This window comes from Artemia sp. Qi Xiang Cuo, chromosome 5 (genome assembly GCF_049724085.1).
Source record: "Artemia sp. Qi Xiang Cuo chromosome 5, ASM4972408v1, whole genome shotgun sequence".
Lineage (NCBI taxonomy): Eukaryota > Metazoa > Arthropoda > Branchiopoda > Anostraca > Artemiidae > Artemia > Artemia sp. Qi Xiang Cuo.
In genome coordinates, this window is record NC_142798.1 from 61,851,089 (window position 1) to 61,876,548 (window position 25,460).

Genomic DNA, 25,460 nt, shown 5'->3' on the forward strand with positions numbered 1-25,460 from the left:
ATACGGTATCGATGACGGTTTATATCAAAAATACAAAAATAACGGAATATCAAAATTTTAAGTAGAACTACACTGTTAATATGTTTTTATAAGTTTATAATAGAATTGTCAATTTTTGAAACTCGAGGGATTTTGAATTTGCATTTACACTGGCAAAAACGATTATCAGTTTAGTTTTCAAACTGGAATCATCTCTGTGTCAATTGTGATAAATAATGATATTTGATTGTCTCTGTGGAAATGGTTTTTTTCCTCAATTTTATAGGTATAACCGGACTCTTTATTATATTCCTCTGATGGATCATACCCCTGTTATTCTCCAATAGTCAAATTTAGAAACTTTTATTAACATAAATATTTAATTCTTCTCTTTTGTTTTTGTCTGAAATCTAACCCTGGCTGGTTAGAGTAGATTCAAAGCTAAGACAGAAGACAGTGTGATTGTTCGACGCATTCCAAAGTATATATTTTATACGTAATCTTAAAAGAACAGAATAAAAGCTGATTTCAAGAAATCAAGGTGTCAAATTTCTAAAAAAAAAAAAAAAAAAAAATAGCAGCTAGTGCCGCCAGAACAGTCTGTCTAGCTCTTTCAATTTTCACCTGAGCTGAAGGAACAATTTGTTTTCATCAGAATCAGTGAATGAGTGAACCAATAAAAATTCTGAAACAGAAAATCTTAATTCCATTATATTTCCATAAGTAATGGAAAAAATGCAACCCTTTTTTACTTTTGTTCCAACAATAGCCGCAATAGTATTTAATATATCCCTCATTATTTTTTTGTTTATATTTCACACGAGCCTTCACACGAGTTAGCCTCTTCCAAAACAGAATGCTTGTCCTTCAGCCGAAAATTTTTAATCACTGAATTTGAGTCAAGGTTTGCACCAAAATTATGAATTAAAATTGTAATTAACTTTTTTTCATAGACGCAATCTATATTTTCTTAGTATCAGACAGCTGAAAAAGACTTTATTTTCATTTTATATTATTCATATATATATATATATATATATATATATATATATATATATATATATATATATATATATATATATATATATATATATATATATATATATATATATATATATATATATATATATGTATACATGTATATATTTTAATACAGAAAACACACATAAAAATTAACCTCTGTCAAAACAAGATTTAAAACACACCAATATCGAAAAAAAACAATATCGAAATTCAACTGTTTTTTATTATTAGTAAATGATGTTTTTACGATGGGCATAAGCAATTCCAGAAAACTTGAATATGCACAACGAGATCAGACGCTCATACTGAGAGATTCGGAATGATAACTCACCAGGCGATTTAATTCACACGCTCAAACTACTTAATTCAAATTATAATAATGTTTAAAACTAGAAGAGACAATAAACTTTTTTTGTCAAGTTAAATTGTCAAATAAATGGATATTCCCATAAATAAGGGGAAATACCTAACGATTTTAGGAAAACCTTAATTAAACCACTGTATAAGAAAGGTAATAGGAGTGAATGTGGTACTTGTGGAGGCATTAGTCTGGTCACTGTAGGTAGCATATTACTTAGTAGCCTAATATGACACTTTTTAGACAGACAGATGATGTAGACAAAGCTTTAAGAGAAGAACAGTGCGGTTTTAGAAAGGGTACAGAATGCGTCGACCAAATTTTCACTCTTAGATTAGTAATTGAGAAGTGCCTGAGTTATCAAACGCCTTTAGTCTTTAGTTTTATAGATTATGTGCAAGGGTTTGATCCAGCTGATACAAGAGCTTTAGCAAAGGTCTTATCATTGTTTGGTATAACAGACAAAAACATTAAAGGGATTAGTGCTATGTACGAGAATAACACTGCTGGAGAATAACACCCAGAATAAACTCTACAAAACGGAATTTTATATATATATATATATATATATATATATATATATATATATATATATATATATATATATATATATATATATATATATATGTATGTATGTATGTATGTATAAATTTATTGCCATGATGATGTATGTATCATAAATATAAAATACTACACTGATGGAGTATAAAGAAAGAAAATGGAAAGAAACAAATAAATTCTTACAAATACAAACAGAACCAAAACAAAGAAGAAAAAAAAATACAAATGAGGGGAATTATAAGTAACAACAAACATTATCAACGACAGACAATTTCAGAGGTGCTTTCACCAATAATCTGCCTCCGATATCTCTTATTTCATTTCTGTACCGCGGACACTGGACTTGCAACTTCATACCGCGAGCATAGTGAGCTGTTATTAGTCCAGAGAGGCAGCCTTAGCAAATATTTCGCATACTTCTAGAAACACTTCCGTATATCCCTAATATCTGAAGCAGTAAGAAGCGACCAAAATGGTGCAAGGGCAAGTAGATGCGGAACATCAAATGCATTATAAACGCTAGCTAAGATACGGCGGTTAAATTTAAGCTTTAACGCAACTAGTAAACCATACGCATTCCTAGCTTTTCTGGCAAAAAAATCTTTCAACAGTTGACTCGTGGCGCGAAGATTTGACCCAATCGGTACACCAAGATACGTCAGTGTATCTTGTGGTTTAATAAGATGTTCACCTAACTGAACATTTGTTGGGCAATCTGAACGGTGATTGAACACAAGGAACTCAGTCTTACTCTCATTAAATCTAAGACCAATACGTTTATACTCCATATCGAGAATTCCAAAATTTTCCTCAATTCCAAAGGCTGTTCTATTAATATCAAGGATGTCATCAGCATAATTAGCTAGCGAAACATCAATACCATTAAATATACATGTGGTTAGAACGTTCTGTTGTGGCACAATGACAGTATTATTAAACAGGGGGGGGGGGGAGAAGTAACAGCACCCTGTCTAATACCCTTTTTTACTGGAAATGAAGAGTGAGTTCCACCGTACCAGATAAGATGGTGACCTTAATTCTGGCATTTAGCGTTTTATACATATCACGTATTGATTTGATGACAGAAATATTAACTCCACGCTTATAAGCAGTCAATAAGATATGTGGATATATACCCGTGTCGAAAGCTCTAGATACGTCTAACCCGGCAAGATATAATACCTCATTATTTTCATGAGCATGTAGAAATAATTAGCAATCAAATGGTGAGCATGGTCACGGCCTACTCCTTTCTTGAAGCCGAATTGGCTATCGCTGTATAACACTTATCAGATATCTCGTCAATAATTAGTAACTCAAAAACTTTGCATATCAATAGACATATCAAAAGAATCGGCTTATTATGCTTATTCCAAATATATAAGGTTCTTTAAGCTTGGTGATACCCATCAAATGTTAGGGCCTACGAGCCTGAGAAAATTTACCTGATCTTCAAATAAGGGGGGAAACACCCCCTAAAAGTCGAATAATCTTAATAAAGTTTAGTCCTACCCATCGAAGGTACGCGCCTGAGAAAATTTGGCTGATTTTCGAAAAAAGGGGGAAAGACCCCTAAAAGTCCCAGAATCCTAATGAAAATCACACCATCAGATTCAGCGTATCACAGAACTCTGATGTAGAGCTTTAAAGATCCTATCTGCAAAAATGTGGAATTTAGTGTTTTTTGTCAGAAGAAAGATCACGGATGCGTGTTTATTTGTTTGTTGTTTTTTCCCAGGAGTGATCAGATTGATCCAGCAGCCCTACAATATCGGGAAAGGGCTCATTCGAACGGAAATTAAAAGTCCTAGTGCCCTTTTTAAGCGGCCAAACAAATCGGAGGGCAGCTAGGCCCTCTTTCACGCCCTTTTTTCTCAAAATTGTCCAATCAAAATTTTAAAATAGCCATTTTGTTCAGCATAGTTGAAAGGCCGAATAACTACGCCTTTGGAGATATCATGAAGCCCCACAGCCCCCAGGAAAAAGTCTTTAAGTTACAAAATTTGCCCATTGCTTACGTATAGTATTTGCTATTGGGAAGTATGCATACATTTTTCTGGTGGGGAAGAGCGAAATTTTCTGCTGGTGAGATTTCCCCATGGGGCTAATTTTCCATGGGGAGGGAAGTTTCCAGGGGGGCAAATTTGTCAGGGGAAATTTTACACTGTTGGAATTTGCCAGAATTCCTTTATAATATTCTTCTTTTGTCTTCCTTTCTCTTTGCCGACCCAATTTTACGCGTAGAGATTAAGGGTAATGGTCCGGAGCAAATTTTCCCTAAGATTAAATTGTCTAGAGAATATATCCGTGGGATGGAGGAATTTTTTCGCGGAGGTGTAGTCAGATTTACTGGCATTACTGAAAAAACGATCAAGAATTAAATAAAAAACAAGTTTTTTTAACTGAAAGTAAGGAGCGTCATTAAAACTTAAAACGAACAGATATTATTCCGTATATGAAAGGGGCTGTCCTTTTCTCAACGCCTTGTTCCTTACGTTAAAATTTGACTCTGTCACAACTCAACTGTTTAAAACAACAAGAACTTTAGTGTAAAGAGCGAGGCGTTGAGGAGAGGACAGCCCTTTTCATATACGGAATAATTTCTGTTCGTTTTAAGTTTTAATGTCACTCCTTTCTTTCAGTTTAAAAAAAGTTTTTTTCATTTAATTTACGTATAGTATTGGTTATTGGGAAGTATACAGACGTTTCCAGAGGGGATTTTTCTGGTGAGGGGGAGATTAAGCTGGAGAATCTTTCTATGGAGGAATTTTTGCATAGGGGAAGAGAATTTTCCCCGGAGGGGGAGCTGGATTTCACATTATTTAAAAAACGAAGTTACTTCAATTGAATGTAAGGAGCAACATTAAAACTTAAAACGAACAGAAATTATTACGTATATAAGGGGGGTTGCCCCCTCGCTAGTACCTCACTCTTTACACTAAATATTTTTTTTAGTTTTTTTTTAAAGAGCTATTTATTCTAAATAAATGGGCTTTGACCTTCAGGAGTTATTCTTAAAAAATTGGGACAAAATTCGAACTTTAGCGTAAAGAGCGAGGTATTGACGAGGGGACGACCCCCCTCATATACGTAATAATTTCTGTTCGTTTTAAGTTTTAATCTTGCTCCTTACTTTTAGCTGAAAGAACTTGTTTTTTGCTATTTAATCAAACAGAATAATGACTTGAAAAGCAAACTTACTTCTCCAGGGGCACCAGCTCTTCCATCAAAACCTGGCAGACCGCTAGGTCCTGTTGGTCCTGACAGACCAGGGGGACCTGGCTCACCTTTTTCACCCTGCAAGAAACATTGTAATGTTTAGATGTCTGCTCAAAGTGGCTACGAAGCCTATCTTTAAAAATGTAATGCACTTAACAGGGGCAGAGACGAGTTATGAATATAGGATCTTATTTCTCGGCACAGAGGGCGAAAAAATGAAAGCGACACAAAAAATGGGTTGATTCTACGAAAAATGCAGGAAGAATCATAGAAATTTTGAAATCGGGAAGGGGGGTGTTAGACGATTTTACCCTTTAATATGTACTTGGCAAGGATATGTACAAGTAACAATCACCAATGACGACCACTGCTGTGTTCAGCGTATGAGATACTGGTAGTTACTTTCAATATATAGACAAAGGGGCACAACGTATTGAACAGTGGCGGGTGTGGAGGATGAAACCACTCCTTACAATTAGCAATGAACGCTATTTTTCCACGGAATGTCTTCCATTGCAATATTTTGTTCAAGTTACCCTCTTCTTGGAGGTGCTAGGTTTTCAAGACTGTTTTAAAAAAGAAAACAAAAAAGAAGTGGACGATATTTGTTATTTTTCAGTAGGTCGACGCTTCCACAACAATTTCAAGCAAAAGGACTCTTAAGATTCGGCAGCTTACTGGAAGAAGTAGCAAGGGCAAAGGGAAGAGGGGACAGCTGCCCTCCCTAGAAATTACTTACACTAGATATTAACGAGAACTTATTGTATGTTGGAATTTTTATGTTGGATATTCACTGGTAGATGGTTGAAAAAGCTGATAATAAACAGAAATTTCCAAATATCGTTTCCGATATCGATATTTACGTTTCGATATTCAATATTGATTTTTGGTTCTATATATAGATACATCAATTTTTATATTCAATATCGCCTAATGTGCAACTTTTCAATTGAATTGTTAGAAGAAGAAGCTGTTATCTAACCGTAATGCAATTTGTGTCTAATCACTTTTATGGTGTTTATGTTTTCTGGAAATTGGAATTAGGATAGCGGGTTTATTATATTATAGTATTGCGGGAGGATAATAAGAGTATAGCAATCCAAGAAGATTAATGCTGAAGCTAATTTATGCTTTTGCTTTATGCTTTTGATTTATGCTTTTGATGCTTGTTGATTTTGATGTTGATGTTGATGCTTGTTGATTTGATGCTGATGATTTATGCTTGATGATTTATGCTTTTGATTTTTGGCGATTTTTAATGAATAAAGATTTCAAAAGGTAAGATAGAACTTGCTGGCGATGTGAGGTTTTGTGAGCTGTCGATATAACTTCAGTTCCCCTTCCACCACTGAATCGGCTGCCCCCCCCCCTAGACAAGATGCTGCCTACGCCCATGAGAAGTAGCACAATGAAGAAAGAAAAACTGCCAAAATGTTTAAGAAGTGTGCTTGAATCTTTATGGAGATGTTACGACACAGAGATTAGTCTTCCTGCACAAATAAAATATTTTATTTGATTCCAACTTATTTGGACTATTTCAAACAAAGGTTTTTTTTTTTTTACATTATGAATTACCTCTATATAAGAAATAGTTAAATGTAACCACCTTAATTTAAGGCTGAGCAACATATGTAGATGCTTACATTGTTTCGTAAGGGTGATTGTATTCACTTGTTATTACCTTTATTTGAAAATATGTTTCAGTTTCTGAATAAAGCGACTAAATTTCGATTTTCAGTTTTCAAGAGTTTCAAGTCTGAGAAAAAGCAATTTTAGACGTCTATTAGATTTTTTTTATAATCGAACTCTATCCTTAATTGTTTATGACGTCTGAAAAATTCAATTACTTCTTCTGAATGCCCTCTGATTTATCTCAAGTTTACTTGACGAAAATCGTAAATCAACTTGATTTCCCACTGGAATAACGTTCCAGAGACTTTGGTGATATTGAAATTTTTCAAAGATGCTTCTCTAGAACAGTAGCAGCGGAGATGAAAACCTTTTCAGACATTTTTTCATTTGAGGTTATTTTTTCCAATTATTTTCCTCATAATCCTAAATAAGTGTTTAAGGCATGTCTCTTATATAAGGTTTGAACTTTTTTTTACCGGAGTTTAGTCAAAAACAGCGTTGCTACAATATAACATTATCGATTTAAACGTTTTATTAAAGCATATAAATTCTTAAAAAAAAAAAAAAAATTATAGCTTTTTCTATGTTTCTACTTCACTCAGAAAATGTCCAGTTAAATGTCTCGTTAACATTCTTTAAAAAATGGAATCACAAAGAACACAAAAATTCATAGCGTGTTGCCTGTATTACCATTACCACACGAGCATTAGGGCCGAGCCCCCACCTCAGTTTAAAAGTAAATTGAAAATTATTTTTTAAAAGACAAACTATTTGTTTGCAGATGTGAATATTGTTAGCGAAAGATTTAATCAGATTCATATTATTTTTTTTTTCCATTTTTGATTTGGTTTTTATTTAGGTTTATTTTCTAACTCTTGTTTTCAATTTTTGTATTTGTTTGTTTATCTCTTGATCTTGAGAATTATTTAATTTTTCTCTTTTTTTCTGTAATTATCTAGTGTAAAGTAAATGTAAGAATATTAGTTGCTGCGTGCCAGCAGATGGTTACAGGTTATGAATGATTGTGGAATATAGTTAGCTAAACAAAAATTTAATGAAAAATTGTCCTTTCAGAACATTCATGGCTTCTATCTTCTTTTTTTAGGAAGATAAACAAAGATGTAAGTAATTTCTTAGATTGCTGCTGAGTGATTTCGAGAAAAAAAACATCTCAAGTGTTGTCTAATTGACTACAAACACCAAAATTAAAACACTTACTACAAGTACAAAACCAAAGCTTAAAATATGTAAGAAAATCTTTTATCCTTAACAGCCTTCAAAATATTTATTGTTTTATTAGAACAAAACTGTTTTAGGGCCAGAGCTCGTCGTATATTAAAATTAAATCGAGATGAAACTTAATGCTAGAAGAAATTCCAATGAAAATGAGGCCAAACCTGTAACGATCCAAAATCATCAGGGTTGCAGTGGTAGCTGCAACCTAGTAAAGGACGAAGACGGCCCATAGCAACAAAAATCCAAGGAAAATCCCTCAGCTTAAACAACAAGGAAAATCACTTTTTATGCATGGGAAACATCTTTTTATCCTTCTCCGCAGCTAGCGGAGAACGGAGAAGGATATGATGTTCCACAGCTAGCGGAACGCCATAGAGAATTGTTTAATGGCTCATTTTAAAGGAAATTGCAGCATCTTTCGCCTTTTGTAATAATCATGCATAAGATACCTGTTGCCACCCATCAAGTCTCTGAAATGTTAGCGTCATTTGTGCTTTACTGAAAGCTAAATAGATTTTTGTTTGAAAGTTGTATTTAGCCAGTTATTTTTTCAACACATTAACATATGCACTTAGAATGAAAAGCACATTGACGAAAGCAAGGTTTGACTCTATAGCCTTTCTAGAGATTTGAGAGGCAACAACACAATTGTTTTTTGTGAAATTTATAGAAGCAAAATATTTGTTATCACTCATTTAGTTTTGATGTTTCAAAAAGACCTTATTTTTATCAATGTTTTCTTCCTTTTAAATTCATTCCTTTCGCATTTTTAGAACACGCAATTGACTGAATAACAGTTTCAATATTAGCAATCTATTTAGTTTTCAGCAAAGCCAGAACGACGCTCTAAGAATTCAATTTTTTTGTTAATCATTTTTCTATGTGTTTTTTAGGGTTTGGCTTCATTTCTTATGGTACAATGTTCGTTTCAATTTCCATTCTTCATTCATGGTTATGCTCTGTTCCTTTTAGGTTTGACGTCTTATATAAGCTAGCTTTGGCCTTTAAAACTCAAAACAGACTCCTTCCATGTACCGCGGGGCATTTTGAAAACGTCTCATTCCTTCCCAGATCCCAAAGACTCAGCTTTAGGCCATTCATAATTCCTAAATGCCGATTTTGTTGGAAATCAAACCCCATTTTTGACTTATGAATACAAGGTGTTTCAAAGAAATATTTTGAAATATAAACTTTTTCGATTTAGCGAATTTTGAATGAATAAATTTAATAATTTAGGATAGCACTCTATACAATACATGATTAATATAATAAGCCTAAAGCAGTGCAACAGGTCTATATGAGTAAAGGTGGAGCGAGGGAACTATACATAGTGCTCTCTACTAGTCGAGATTAAAAGTACTTCCATCAATCAGATGTCCACCATTTCTGAAGTATGTGCTCAACGTTTTGATTTTGTGTATCTATATTGCAACACTAGCCTTAGATTTGTAATCTACAGTAGACTCAGGAATCTTTATTATAAATCCATTTTGATGGAAATCAAACACTATACGTGAAATATGTACTCTGTGTGTTGCGATTCAGAACAGACATATTTATTATCTTAAGGAGTTTAAAGGATTTAATTCTTAAAAAAGGACATAATAACTCAGATTGTGAGATCGAATGAGCCTTATCCTGACTTTCTGCGACCAGCGTTCTAAGGTTTACACATATTGTGGGGATATATTGCAGGGTGTAACACAATCGTATTGCTCTCGGTAAGATTGACTCAACTTTTTTCGATAATTCTGTTCTTTACCTGTTTGGCCTTAGCCCTACATTTGAGAAGAAAAAAAAATCACCGATATTCAATCTTCCTATTTCCATTACTCTACATTTCTCCTCAATCTTCTTCTTAGACAACGGAATAGAAAGATAGCGAAACAATTTCATCTGCCAAGAATTATTGAGAAGCTGACCGATCTACACAACTGGCTGTTCGAAAGAACACATTGGCACTTGTCACCTGATCACGAATTGATCCATTTGTTTTATTATTATCATTTTTTTTCTTGTTTATGATGTTTGTTGTGATGTTTGTGGGTAATAAGTAAACATCGCTTTTTCGTCAAAATATTAAGCAATGTAATAGTTTCAATTCCTAACTTTTGGAACATTTAACACTGAAGAACTATTTCCTCTTTATATATTTTAACACTGAAAAGATGAAAATACACGTAACAAATGTACTTCAGCAAGGAATCGTTCGAAATACTTTTCTGAAAAAAATTCTGTTCCATACAATTTTTTGAGAACAGTTAATAAAGAGACAAAAACAGCTTTGAAAAATTTTTTGAAGTTATTCACTTGCAAAAACTAGCTAAATTGAAGGTATTAATGTCCAATATGGACTCTATTGAAGGAAACAGGTTAAAGAATTTCTACTTCATAATATGAAGAAAAATCATAGTTAACACATTTTGAAGCTGCTTTCACTATACTTATCACCACCCCCTTTAATGCGCAAGTATACAGCCCAAATTGTATGTTTCTCGTTGGATTTTCCGTTTCCTGATTTTGTCAGCGTTGATTCAATTCACGGGTATGAAATTGACGTATGGCAAAATGGGTGGCCGGCGTTTACCCCCCCCCCCCCGGAAATTAACCCCCCGGAAAATACCCCCCCCCCCGTGGAAAATACCTCCCGCGAAAAATAAGGCTTTCCAAATTTGAGAATTTTATTTGAGTTTAATTTTTTTATTTCTTTAGGGGGAAGGAATTTTGATACTTTTGTATTATGCACCACTCACTCAACTTTATGCTGTGCAAAACTCGAGAACAAACCGGTTTCTTCGTTAATTTCTTTAATCTTAGCACGAGACAAGGCAAAGACAAGTGACAGAATAGATGGGATATATATATAATTTGGGCTATATAATTGCACATAAGGGGGGGGGGGGGGTAAAGTATTTGGACAGTTTGAAGTCAGAAAATAATTCATTCTAGGTATGGCCACTAAAAAATTACAGAAGAAATACGAGGTATCTGGAATTTTTTTTAACTAAAAAAAAAAAAAAAATAAAAAAAAAGAAAAAAAAAATTATCAAGTAAATGTAATGTTTCATTTAAGTATTTTTTCCAAATGTTGAGTGTTTTTTTTCAATGACCGATTTTCCAAGTATTAAGTACTATTATTAGGTTAATGTAATGTTTCATTTAAGTGTTTTATGATGGTCGCTGATCAAAGTTTATGTTATTTGTGCCTTTCATTTATGTTGTTTTACTATGTTCATGGCCGTATATTTGGCTTTAAAATACACTTCTCTATCTATCTATCTAATATGCAGAATAATTGTACCAAACACATTTTGCATGCAGACCCGCTATACTTTACCCCCCCCCCCCACTAATATGCAAAACACTATCCCAAATTTATTTATAAAGTAACGAAAAAACTGGTGTGTTCTCGAGTTTTACACACCGTAAACATGAGTGAGTGGTGCATAATACACAAGTACCAAAATTCCTTCCCCCTACGGAAATAAAAAAAAATTAAACTCAAATTAAATTCTCAAATTTGGAAAGCCTTAATTTCTATGGAGGGGTATTTTCCGGGGGGTATGTACCGGAGGGGTATTTTCCACGAGAGGTATTTTCCGAGGGGGTATTTTCCGTGGAGGGGTATTTTACGCGAGGGGGGGGGTATTTTCCGGGGGGTATTTTCAGGGGGGAGGGGTAATTGCTGGGGGGATTTAAACGCCTAGAGCCGGCAAAATACAAAGGGGAATACAAATTTGAGCTATATATTCACACATTAAAGGGTGTGTGTGTGAAATATAGTGGAAGCGACTTCAAAATGTGTTAACTACAATTTGTCTGCACATTATGAAGTAAGAATTGTTTTTTTACCAAGTTTCCTCCTCAAGATCTTCAATCAGAGGCGGTTTTAGGAGGAGGGGTTGAGCACTTACCCCGGGGCACGGAAATTTTAGGGGGGCAATATTTCAAATAACTAATCTAACATTTATAATCATTCCGTAATTTTTGAAATTTATTTTTATTAAAATAAATTAGAGGACGCAGTTGGCAGTAAGTAAAGAATATTGAATTTATTTTTCCCAGATCTTTTCCCATATAAAGTAAGGAAAGTTAGATTATTGTAAATGAAAATTTTTTTAATTAGGGAAAATTTTGCTACAATTTGACCTGAAAATTTTTGGTAGACAGTTAGGGAGGGGGATGCAAATCAAGATTTTGCGCCACTAAGGCCCCAATTGTGCTTTACTACCAAATAGTTTGATCTGTTTGTTTTATTTTGTTTTTTTGTTGATTGTTTCCTGTGTAAATCCTTTTCCACTTGTCTTATTTCTTCATGTTTTATCTCACTTTTCAGCTCTTAATGTATGTGGTTAATACATGAATATTATTAACGTTATATTATAACCCTTGGACAAGGGGGGGGGGGGAAATAATGCGGGGGAGAAACACTTCTCTTTACTAAATCGGCACTGTTTTGTTAACTGTGATAAATTATTTCAGCTAAATACCGTTTTTTCAATTTTAATAACATTTGTTTTTACATGCTAATTACTAAAGAGAAAAAAAAAAATTACCTTAAGCATAATTATTGATTCTGGATCCAAGTTAAATCCCATACTTTTGAGACCCTGGAAGAAATTGTTTAACTTTACTCTTATAGTCCTTTGGTTGAACATTGGCTACATGTTAAATCGTTTTAATTGTCTTGACAAAATATTGTGTGAAATTGCATAGAATTTCACTAGTACTACAATTAAATGATTATTCAATCGTGTAGTCGAGTAGTTATCATTTAATTATGATGTACCTTATGTAGTTGTTTTTACACATAGTTACACACCTAGTTATATTTTCTAACTTAATGATTTACACAGGGCCGTTTCCAGGATTTTTGTCCGGGTTATATATATATATATATATATATATATATATATATATATATATATATATATATATATATTTGGGGGGGTCTACAAAAAATAAAAAATAAATAGACGTATCAAAAATGTGCTATGTGCATTTCTGTTACGTTTTTACCAGTCGGACTAACATTTCGGGAGGGAAAAGGGGGCTTAAACCCCGTCCCCCAAACCCCCCTGGATACGGCCTTGGGCGTACAACAAGCATGTGATTGTGAACCAGTATTTGTACCGAAGAAATACAGCATATACAAAACAAAAAGGGTATTGCAAACAGCCAACAACTTAGCTTATTTTACAACTCATTGACTGTGCAGTTAACTCCATTCTAGCTCGGCTGTTGGCAGAACAATTGGCGTTGTATGATCCTTTATAATTATCAAGCACTGAATGTGTTTTCTTTTTTTACATTTGAAATATATTTATTACATTTATATTCCCGACAAAACGTATCATTCAAGTAGAAGAGAAGAAACGTAATTAAAAAGAATCTTTATATATTTCCTGAGATGCTTCTTGGAAAACGTTTTAAATACGTAATAAAACTAATAAAACTCTTCGATGTCAATGCATGTGAAGTACTCACTCAGATTTTCACTCACTGTAGTGGTGGCAAAAAAATCACAGAGTTGGAGTCCTATATATTGAATTTCATAAAGCATAATTACGGTAAATATTGAATCTTCAAAAAAGCAGGGGAGAAAGACATGGATATCCAAAATCAAAAGACTTTAAGTTCAATTTCGTCGTTTTAACTATCTTTTACCCTCCCCTGACGGTAAGAAATAAATATAATCTTTCAAAAGAGGCATTATCTCCGCTCTTGAAACCAAAATCTTCAATTACAGAACATTTGCTCCAGAAACAAGTACCACTTCCCATAATCATGCGGTCTATTATCTTTGTGCTTCGGTTGGATCTTATGTTTTTTCATTTTGGAAAGGAGTGCTCAGTTTCAAAATTGTATAAATCAGGTGGGGAGTGCCACGCACTGTCGACGTCTGGCACGTGATGCGTGAAGTGTGCTCTGTATGGTGCCAAATGGCGTAGTGCGGCAGAAGCATACCACGTGTGCTGTGAAGTGAGCTATGTGTAGTGCGAAAAAACACAGTGCGGCGAAAGTGAGCCACGTGTGGTAAAACAGGTGGTGCTTTGAAATTTCCATCTGGTGGAGGCTAGTTTGTAACTAGCCCCTTAGATTTTGGTCGCTGGCTTTTTGCTGGACAATATGCATCTCAAGCGTATAATTCATCGACTGTTTAGTAAACAAGCCCGATAGCGGTCAAAACGACATTAAATCCAACCTGGCCTGTTTTGGACTATTTAAAGTGCTAGGCTACTAGCTAAGGAAAAACCCAAGGTTGTTATATTCCTGACACTTGATTCGATGCATATTGCCCCCTTTTTTGGGATTTCAAGTCGTTGTTAAGACCAAGAATTACGACAAATACACAGGTCTTTACATTCTAGCCTCTATCTATTGTCTTGTAATTTCTTTTTCTTATATAGCCTACCAGCTATTTTTGAAATTTTAAAGGTTTGGGATTTCATGTCCTTCGAATTTGGGCAGCCGTGTTTCCTTCATTATTCAAAATGGGTCAAAGGACATTTAACCTAGCCAGGACTTTTTTTTTAATTTTTCGTGCTTTCAGACCATGAGTTAAAGAAAATACAACTCAATTTGTTCCTGACACTTGGTTCCATCTACTTTTTTTTCTCTATTTTACGTCCTAGGAATTTCCAGGTCATAAACGCACCATTTCTATAAAATCAAGGTTTCAGATTTAGTGACCTCTGATTTTGGACAGCTGCATCATAATTTTGACACGCCCAGTTAAACGTTGCTTGGCCTTATAAGACCTAGGTCTCGCAAGAGAGGATGTTCAATTTTGTACGCAAGGTCGCACCACAGAGACAGGACAGAAAGGGTCTACTTGTAAAAGATCCTGCGACTCAAAAAAAAATTTGTTTACTAGTGGCTTAAATTTTCACAAAGGTAAACACATCAGGTTGAATTTAAGTTCTTGTAGGCCTACTCTTGACTGGCTAAAAACATTCAACAGGAGGATTAAAAGCCAGTCAGGTTTTCAAAAGGCAGGGTCGGCTGTGATAATTTAAAGTGCGACATATCCCATTTTTGTAACTTTTCTGGAGAGCCAAAAACAGAAAAAAGTTTATTGGCTTTGATTGCTCTTAAGGATGAGGCTAATGGGGATAAAGGGAATATATTTTATTAAAAAAATATTAAAATATTAAACAATATTCTATTAAAAAATATTATATTCTATTAATAAAGGGAACATATTCAAAGCAAAATTTTTGTTCTCTTTTCACTGGTAAAAGTTAAATTCAAGTATTCCGGAGAAATTCAAAATTATTTTATTTTATGGCGTATGTTTCCTTTTCCTTGACAAAAAAGGAGACAAATGCCAGGTCCCCATGTTATAGCTCCACAAGATAATTATCTTCTGTCATTCTGAATTGCAACAAGACCTGATAAAAAGAGAGGCTTAGTCTTTTTTTTGTCTTCGTAAAGGCACAAGATAGGACAATTTTGACTGCACCATTCGATTCCTCGAGCTTGGTTTACCCCTAAGACATATATAAATCATTTTTGACCAAAATGACATATGTCACACTATTATTATCACAGCTGGGGTTATCTGTCGGTCCAAAAAAATATGATTGGCTTACGAAAATACGCTATAGATCTAAACCGATGCATTTATAGCACACTTTCACATGCATTGTGAGCAATATGCATATTAATCCTTTGACCTATAACAAATACAATAAAACGAAATGATTAGTGCAATAATTCAGAGTTACTTAATCACCAAAGGAAGAGATACCTTACCTTGGAAGCATGATGGAAGAAATCATACCCAGCAGTTGCTGACTCTCCTTTTTGTCCTTTCTCACCAGGTCTACCCTAAAACGAAAAACCAAGTCCACAAATTTTTAAACAACAGTCACGCAACACAATGACAGATGGATGATTTCCTAATTCTTCAGCAACGTTTTTTCTGCTTATGATGACAGGCGAACAGAAATAGAAGATTGATATGTAAAAAACGAGGCCGAAATAAACAGCCAGTGTCAAAAAACTTACAGCAATTTGTCTCTCCTATATATTAAGCTGGGGACTTTAGCGGTGAAGATATGTGTGACATATTTATGGCCTAATGCAAAGACATAAATGTATCGCAGCTGATAAAAACAGAAAAGAAAAATATGGAAGTGGATTGTAGAAAGAAAATTTATAATAAGCAATAAATGAGCCATTCAGAAGCCAAATTGATCGACTTAACTTGTTTAATTAGTTATTTTGTTTTAGGGTCAGGGTGACTGATTTACTCTTATTTTTGCGTGGTCGTAGTTTTCCCAAAAGGGGATTTCCCAAAAAACGAGAATTAATGTCCTAGGGGGGACAAAAAGCATTTTGTCATTGGGAAGGCCCACTAAGTTGGTTTCTAGTAGGTCAATTAAAGTAACACTAGTAGGTCAATTAAATTAAAGGAAGATATAAGAATAATTTTTGGCCTATATCTTAATGCAGATTTATCAAAAGTGACTCCATAACAAAGTGGTTAGATACAACTTACCAGCATATTTTGGCAGTATAATTCATTGTAACTTGAAAGTAAAATTAATTGAAATATTGCGTTTTTTACTTTATTTAATAACTGGCTCCCATATGAACTTTAAGCTTCGTCGAAGTATGGATTTTTTTATATTGTTGTATTTCATTTTGTGTGCTTTTTTGTAAATAAATAAAAGAAAATAAACTAAAAGATCGTTCAAGCGCATTGACGCTAAAACCTAGAAAAAAAAAATGTTTTTTCATCAGATTAGTTTCTGAAATGGCTCATTTAATCCACAACATACACGCAAAATTCTGATAATAATTGTACGGCTGCTGATTAAGTCAATAGTTGTTGCTAAAGCTATCAGGCAGTTAAAAGCTTTTAAAGCCATCATTAAGCAAAATTTTATGTGAGACTTTGGTCAAAACATTCCTCGAGATGTATATTGATCCTGGGTTGCGTGTTTCATTTTCAGGTATATTCTGGTGGGAGGAACATAATCTTGATCCGTCTGGAGATGTGAACAAAACCATCATTTGAAGGGTTGAAACTTCAAGGGATTCAGGTTGTAGCTGGTTTTTAATTAAACTATTATTATTATTTTATTGTTAAGATGTTTTGTAAGCTGGTTAAATTTAAAAGAACTGCATATTAGGTGATATAATTCAACAAAACGTTTTATTTTCAAAGCTAACGCCTAATGTACAGCTATAAATGTTTGGCTCAAAATTTTTAAATTAATTTTTTAGGATGAGTAAGACTGCTCCTGCCAAATATTTATAATAAAGGAAAGTACTGGTGCATTGTATCTCGCCCACCGCTATACACGAAAGAAGTCAAGTTTTGTTAATGCTAATTAAATAAAATAAAATAGGATGAAAATATAATAGTTTAGAAACAAATTTGGGCTATATATTTGCACATTAGGAGGGTGGGGGTTAAAACATAGCATATATTAAATACGTAACCTAACCTAACCTAGGTACCTTCCCCCCTTAACCCCAAAAACAACAGTTTAAATATTGCAAACGCAATAAGAAATTACGCTTTGCAATCAATTGATCTAGCAAATACCCGTTTAACGGGTTTCCATGTCTGGTTTCCTTGTACAGTCTATAGCACTGGGTGAAATATAATGCACCAGTACCGCGGAAAGGAATGTACATACATCGAAAAACAACATTTGATCAGTTAATAAATCTAGAAGTTAAAAGAGAATACCAATTATTTGAAGGTCATATTCTTTTGTGTCTTCTTTACCATTTTACAAAATTATCAAAAAAAGAAAAAATAATGGAATCTCTTCTGACACACCTAAAGTAGGTATACAGAAAGGGAGTATACAGAAAAGTATACAGAAAGGGAGGCACAGTAGATGAAAATCTTGCACATATATATCAGAGATGTAGAATTGCACACATGCTTAAAAGTTTATTCCGGGGAATGTTAATTATTTAAAAGGCAAAAAAGAATATTAATTGAAGGCCTTTTCTTCAATTTTTTTTATGAGAATTAAGAGAACATGTAGAAAACTTATTATATAACTAATGGAGGCCTTCCCTACCTGTACGCATACCTACTCACGGTCCTGAGTCACGTACACCTACAAAAGACAAGACTTTCAAGTCCGGAACAACTTTTTAAAGTGAATTTGACAAGCGAGTTGAATGCTTCAATATTATTCACAGATTGATAGTTAAAAGTTAAGAGGATGCCAAATAAAAGTGGCTTTAATAGACTATTTGAATATTTAAGCGCTATAGACAACTCAATGTCTAAGTGCAGCGAAAATAGATAATAAAATTTTGACAAGGAACAGTTACTTGTTGAGATATATTTCAATAACCGGCATTTTTGTACATGAATATGAACGAAGTTAAAAGATTTGTGGATTGGTATGAAGTACCTTTTCATTGTATAATTCAGCAAGATTCGACAAGCTAAGACTTTTTCAATTATTCGTTTGATGTATCTGACATACTCATTGGGGGTATGGCGAAAATATTCACTAATATTATGGTAGTTCCTCACTTCACCAACCGGACTGCTCCCAGCAATTTTGATAAACAGCCGCTCAAATGAAACTCTAAAACTAGCCTTGAAATTTCCCACTAGAAACCATCAAGCATATTTTCTTCAACTTCTCAAAGTCCCAATAGCTCAGGGCCACAGTATATAAATTATAGTCAGTATGATCTTTCCCTATATCACCCATTATAAAAACCTGGACCTAGGTGCGAGTGCTCCAGAGAACGTAGAAACATAAGCGACATTACATCTTTTCACGAGTAGACAAGTCAGATTTCTCTTGAACGCGAAACTTGGCTTCAACATTGGAACACTAAATTTTGAAGAAACTAATCTTAAATTAATTTATTCCAATACATATATGAAAATCGGTAATTAGTAGTGCAATGTTATTATTAGATGTTTTTAGGAATTAAAAGTAGGTTTCGAAGTCTCAAGTTGGTTTCAAAGGCATTTTGAGAAAGTTTCTGCCAAAATACGTGTTCCAGGGTAATTGGACCGCTGATGGCATATCAAATGAGAGGAGCTATTTGTACGCGCTAATGCAAGAAGAAGTGGGAGGAGCTGTTTGTTCGCACCGAGAATGAAGAGCCAGAAATTATCTGCGGTAAACTTACTGCTATATCTTTATACTGTGCTCAGGGCAATACTTGATCATTGCTGTTTCCGTGGCACGTAGTGCCCTAATCTTAGCTCTGGCACTTACCATCCTATTCTTCCAAACCTTTTTTTTTTTCAGCTATTAAGAACACATTACACCTTGGCTATTTCACTTTTTACACCTGCACTGCATGCATCATCCTTACTAATAAACCTAGGTAGAACAACCCATTCAGTCAATCTTGGGTTATCTAACAACGCCTCTTCATTCTCATTAATTGCGATTTAAGCGACTGCTTCCAAACAGAACCAATCTAAATGACTCACTAATTACCAGATTCACTCAAATATCCTTTCTTACTAAGGGGTTTAGTTTTTAGTTTTTTAACCGTACTTTCCTTTTCTCAAAAATCCTAATCACAATTTTGGAGTATTCTTATCTCTAACTTAGTTAAAAATCTTGTTACTATAGGATCAGAATTTTAAACCTAATCATTCTTTCATCCTTCTAATACTTTCTAGCTCCCTTTCATTAAATAGATATTCTATCATTCGTAAATTAAATGAAATTTTCTCATTATTTTCTAAATCATTTCCTACAACTTTACCACTAGTTCACATGCTAAGAAAATTATCTGACCATCTCTTCTCAGCACTTTCCTTATGACTAATTCAAGCCCTGTTTCCATAATGAGCTTAAAAATAAAATTCTGATAAAAGTAAAGAGGGAAGTTGAAGCTTAAAACGAAGAAAAAGTATTGCTTCGCAACCTATGCAACAAATAATATTTTCCTGTGTTTGTATGACTATGCACAACTAGCGTTTTACTGAAAACACAAAATCCGCGCATAAAAACAAGAATAGTGGGTTGTTTTTAATATCGTAAAAATATCCTAAAGCACTTTATATTTCAAGTCTAGAAAATCGTTACTATTTATCTTCCCTACATGGCCTAAACTAGAATACTATCTAACCTTACTAGTACCAGCCTGGACTTTGAAATAACCTGATAAAAATGCCTTATTTCTGTCTGTAATCTTGCCTATCAATTCATTCGGCTCCATGCAGAATTCATCTAAGTCATTACAGTCTCAGTCAGTTGGCTTACCAGTGGTATATACCACTATGAAATATACCTTGCACACTTGAGTCATAAACTGTGCAACTAGAGTTTTATTATTAACACCCTCCCCTTCAAAGCGTTCTTATTCGTCGTGAGCTTTACTCCCTACCTTTGTATCTGATCCAACCTACCTTAAAAAATAATTTCTACATTATCTAACTTCATGTGCCCTAATCCTAGAAGACAAGTTTTTAAACATCTAACAAGGCCAGTTCAAACTTCTAAATTCATTAGGCAAAACACCAAAACCAATAAGTTGGTTATCTTCCAGCGTCAAATGGTCCGTGTTGCAATTTTTATTTTGCTTAAATCACTGAAGCGATTAGGTCGTCATGAAAAGAAACGGTTCCACTCTTGCAATCCAGGGACTTAATCAGAATGCACAAAGTCCCCAGGACCTTCAGTCCAATGGATGCTTTGTGAAAGTCTCGGTCCATCTTAGTCACTACATGGGAAGGCAGCCCACAATAAACAACAACAAGTAGGATATTACAAATCACATAAATACCCATCAAAACAAACAAAACCCAAAAGAACTATCCATTTCTTAAAGTCCAGGACAACGCTGTGATGTTTACTATGTTAAAATCACCTCGAAGAGCACCAGTCCTCAAGGTCACCCGGCAACGCTATTCGTAGTCACGGTTCTGTTTAGGCAAACACGAGAATGGTCCTTCCCGACGGGGCTATGAGGCTGCGTAGGAGGGTTTCTCATCCAAAGATAGGAACGCGGGAAGGAGCTTATAGTAGAGTAGAGTTCTACCACCAACAGACGTTACTGGAGTAGGTCCAGCCTTTTATACCAAGCCTATCATTCATTGAAAAATTATGGCGGGGCATTTAGCCAGCCTGCTTGAACCTATCAGACCAGATCGACTTTGTGTGCTCTCAATTGATTTTCTAAGACATCTAAATATTCTGAGTTTGTCTGGGATCATTCTCGTCTTCTTTTCCCAATTCTAGGAATAGCTGAAAAACTGAGCTTTCGATTGAGCTTTTTCAAACAGGTTACTGTAGGCCATCTGAAAAAAATTCGCTTTCTTGCATAAATTATGTTTTGTCATTTGAGGTCTTTTGAGTAACCATAAGGTTGTAGCTGTTAGAGTGTTTTGAGACAGTTCAAGATCTCCACTCTGTCAAAAGCTCCTTCCTATGTCCTTATCCTCAAAAAGGAAACCCTGCTTGCGTGGCCTTATAGTGGCGTCAGGGTCCGCCTTTCACAGGTTTGCCTAACCTGAACCGTGACTGCAAACGGTGCTGCAGTTAAACTTGAGGATCGGTGCCCCTCGAGGAAGTTAAAGCCTATTAAATGACACATATATTGGTACGGAGGAGGAGCACGCTGTGTTGACCTCAGGCTGCTTGGTGCTACGGTGAGTAGTTACTGTGGCGCAGAGTCAACTTGCTTCTGTAGATATCCACGAAAAGTAATATAATTACGACGCTTGTAGGTCTATCCTCATCTCTCTCTCTCCTCATCTATCCTCTTCTCATCTCTCTAGCCTTAGAACTTCTAACGCAGCCATAGTTCCGTTGAATTAAAAGTAATTGGCGTTGAAATGAAAACTGAACAAGAGAACAGCAAAGGGATTACCCTTAACGGGAAGTAAAAATTATCTCTCACTCTCTCATCACTACTCTCTCTCTCTCTTTTTCTCTCCCTCTCTCTCTCTCCCTCTCTCTCTCTCTCCCTCTCTCTCTCTCTCTCTCTCTTTCTCTTTCTCTCTCTCACTTTCTCTCTCTCTCTCTCTCTTTCTCTAGATATTGCCGATAGTTCAAAACCAAAGTTATTATCTTAGAAAAAAAAAACACATTTAAATAGAATTTAAACAAACTTAAGGAGACATTAGATTCAGATACAAACTCTAATAAAGTCGGTTCAAGTTTTCAATATTCAAGTGCGATATTGACTTGAATATTTTACCTTCTTGATTCTGCTGCCTTTTGGTATTTCTTTTTTATTATTATTATAAGTATCCTGAGAAGTTTTCACTCATAAAATGTTATATTTATTTCTAGTAAGTATTGATCAGGAAATCAATACATCAATATTAAACTCTATGAGGAAATTAAGAGGAAAGTATTTCAAATATAGAGGTAAAAATTATTATAAATATTAACTTACCGCATCCCCTTTGGGCCCATCCAGACCTATAGGTCCCTGAAAACACAAAGGACACTGTCAAGCATTGTTAATACAATAAATAACGTATTAAGTGTAAGGGGTGCTATTTACAGAAAGCCATCACCTTGTGCTAGCATAGGCGTAACTAGGATTGAGCTACAGGAGTTAGGGACTACCCTCAATCGGGGGTATATATGCTAGTCAATTCAATTGGTAATATTATGCGGTATTTACCTATAGAAATATAAGATATGTGATAAAATTCGGCATCCACCGTGACGTCTGGGGAGTTTGTGGTTAAACTAACTCCCACTTAACATCTGAATTTCAGATGCCAGGTGAGGTGGAAACGCATAGTCCTTGCAAGATCAAGAGGAAGAAGAAGAACATTTGACATTAAATTAGTTTTTCAAACCTTGCCAAGTCACCAGTTACGCCCATATGCCTCAGTGCTGCAACAATTTTGGTGGATTTTAAGAAAGCAGACAAATTAGGCTAGTGCAAAACAAAAGGCAATAAATTGACAATCTACGCCGTAAAGAAATAACAGGAAAACTTGGCGGCAGTCTCACACAGAAAAAGGGTTTACAGTTGGATTCTTTATTACTTGTCCACAAAAAAATAAACTTCTTCCAAGCGAAAGTAAAAAGCAACCTTGAAAAGAGACAAGCCGGAAATCTTTAACAGTATGAACAGGGACACTTGTTAGACCTTACGAGGCCCAGTGATTTTTTTATTATTCTCCTTCTTGCCTCGAAAGCTGTAATTTTTGGCTGGATTTTTTTTTCTATCTATATAAAAAGAAAAGCAAAAAAAAAAAAAAAAATTGGCGTCAAAGTCACCCAGAAAAAAAGGGTTTACAGTTGGTTTCTATGTTGCTCGTTCCGAAAATAAATTCGTTTCGTAGCCAAAGTAAAAAGAGACCTTGAAAAGTAATAAGCTAGAAATCTTTGCATTCTTAGACCCCATGGAGCCCAGCAATTTTTCTTTCTTATTCTATTTTCTGATCTCGGAAATTGTTATTCATGGTTGGAAATTTTTATTCTTTTTAATGTAAACGTATAAAGATAAAACCCCGTATTAAACGGTCATGATGTGCTATAGCTCTTTGGTCAAGCATGTGTTTGGGGGCTTATTGGTTTGTTCCCCTCGCTCCAAATCTTGACATTTTTCTAATTTTCAGCGTTTTATTCATAGGCCACTTTTATTTTTTTATTTTTTTTGACGTTGGTCTTCCCCTTCGAAATAAATCGTTTCGTACATGTCTGTCTTAAATACCTCTGTATCCAATAACTTTTTTATGTAAGCTGTGTTTCTTCGGGAGGTTTTCTTGCATTTTTATACCTGTTTTGCTAATTTAAGATTACAAGCTGACATGAAAAACTGAAAAAAAGATACATACTTTTATCTTTTTACAAATATCGAAGCCACTACAGTTTTAGTTATAACAGTTTTGGGAAAAAGAAGAGAGGTTGAACAAAGCCAATTTATGATAGTTCATTGTCAGATACTTGTTTGATAATGACCGAAGGAAGGTTGACAGAAAAAGTTCTTCTGGACCCATTTTCCCTTCCGAAAAACTATGAAATCACAACAAAAATTAACTGGAAGATGTAATTTAATTTTTAAAATATTTATTCTAATACACAAAAAAATTGCAGAAAACGTTTAGAGGTTTTACTGTTTCAGTCTTTCAACGAATAAACTGACGTGTTTATTAAACTTCTAAATATTTAACCATGGAGTTAACATTCTATATTTCGCTATATTTAATTCAAATACAGTTTTATTTATTATATTTTAACTAATTACTTAGTCATTTAATTGCTATCTAATTTATGTATATTCTATATCTTAGTTTATAATATGTATTATATTAAATACTTATTATATCGTGTATTATATTACATCGCATACTAAATTATATTTACGATTTTGTGTTTCACTGTGGATTTCCCAATTAGCTATCCCGTCCCGTACATATCGTGTAATATAAAGTATAGCCAGCGATGCCAGCGGCGTAAACTCAAAAGGCGCTATGGTACAAAACAGGCCATTCTATAGAAAATTAGAATAGCAGACAAAATGGATTCAGCGTGTTGACTGTATTTAAGGACTGGCTACTGGTGAAATAAAGGTTACTCTAAGCCTCCCTGATCCTTCGGTGGCACACATGGTTACGGCCCCCTTTTCGTTACTGTCCTCTTTGGAGGATGAGTATTAGGTCGTTGGCTGTTTCTTATATTATGAAGCAATGGTATCTTGAAAGAAATGTCTGTTGTTTTGGCAAACCAATTGCCGATTAATTTGGATGATTATATTCATTTCCTCACAATTTTCATTCTTATAGTTTACTTTACAGTAAATAAAATACATTACACAAAGTTCTGATGTCAAAAGCAGTGTATCCCAACTATTTCTGTTTATGGGAAATGAGAATATTGTACTTTTTGTAAAAAGACTGTCTATATGTCTTCTGATTCAAATAAGATTGTGATTCAACTTGCTTATTTTGAGGGGATGGATATAAATTTAAGCTGAAAAAGAATAAAAAAGAAGTCACACATCGCCTTTTGAATTATATTCTACGCCCCCCCCCCCTTCCCCGATAATACTGCTGGATGTAAATACTCGAACTAATTTTATCATCAGAAACCTCCCACCTTCAAGCACACACCCAGAAAAATGTTGAGCTCACCCTATATTATTGGCTATACTGATGCTATGTACAACCGTGTTGCTAAGAAAATTTTAAAGGGCAATTCCGTCAATCAGGAAGAAAAAAAATACATAAGGCAAATCCAAGGTTATGAAATCACAAAACAAGGAAACAGACCATCAATAGCGACCAAAGCTTATTGTCTAAAGCTTTTATATCGGCGTATATCAGGGTGTAAAACATGGTCAACACATATCACGATTATTTTAAAAACATAAGCCCTCAGTATCACTATTTTGGACCAGTGTGCTTGCGCACTATCAATGCGCATGCTCATGTATGGCAGGTGTTAGAGACTGTACCAGAAGTCCCAAATTTGAACCAAAAGGATCGTGAAATGGCCTCTGATTAGATGACAGGGATCGGATG

The 25,460-nt window shown here is 34.5% G+C and overlaps 1 protein-coding gene across 17 annotated transcripts in view; it reads right to left on the reverse strand.

The window, feature by feature from the left end:
- Window positions 1-25,460, reverse strand: part of LOC148952349 (uncharacterized) — a 255,070-nt gene that overhangs the window by 96,422 nt on the left and 133,188 nt on the right. For 9 of the 17 annotated variants that reach the window (XM_089089808.1, XM_089089816.1, XM_089089813.1 and 6 more), the window contains 4 exons: window positions 22,373-22,408; window positions 15,767-15,841; window positions 12,565-12,618; window positions 5,123-5,218 (listed from right to left, as the gene is read on the reverse strand). In XM_089089808.1, coding sequence (XP_088945934.1) covers window positions 5,123-5,218; window positions 12,565-12,618; window positions 15,767-15,841; window positions 22,373-22,408 — 261 coding nt within the window. The remainder of the gene's footprint in view (window positions 1-5,122; window positions 5,219-12,564; window positions 12,619-15,766; window positions 15,842-22,372; window positions 22,409-25,460) is intronic. The other 8 variants (XM_089089819.1, XM_089089815.1, XM_089089809.1 and 5 more) reach the window with 3 other exon arrangements.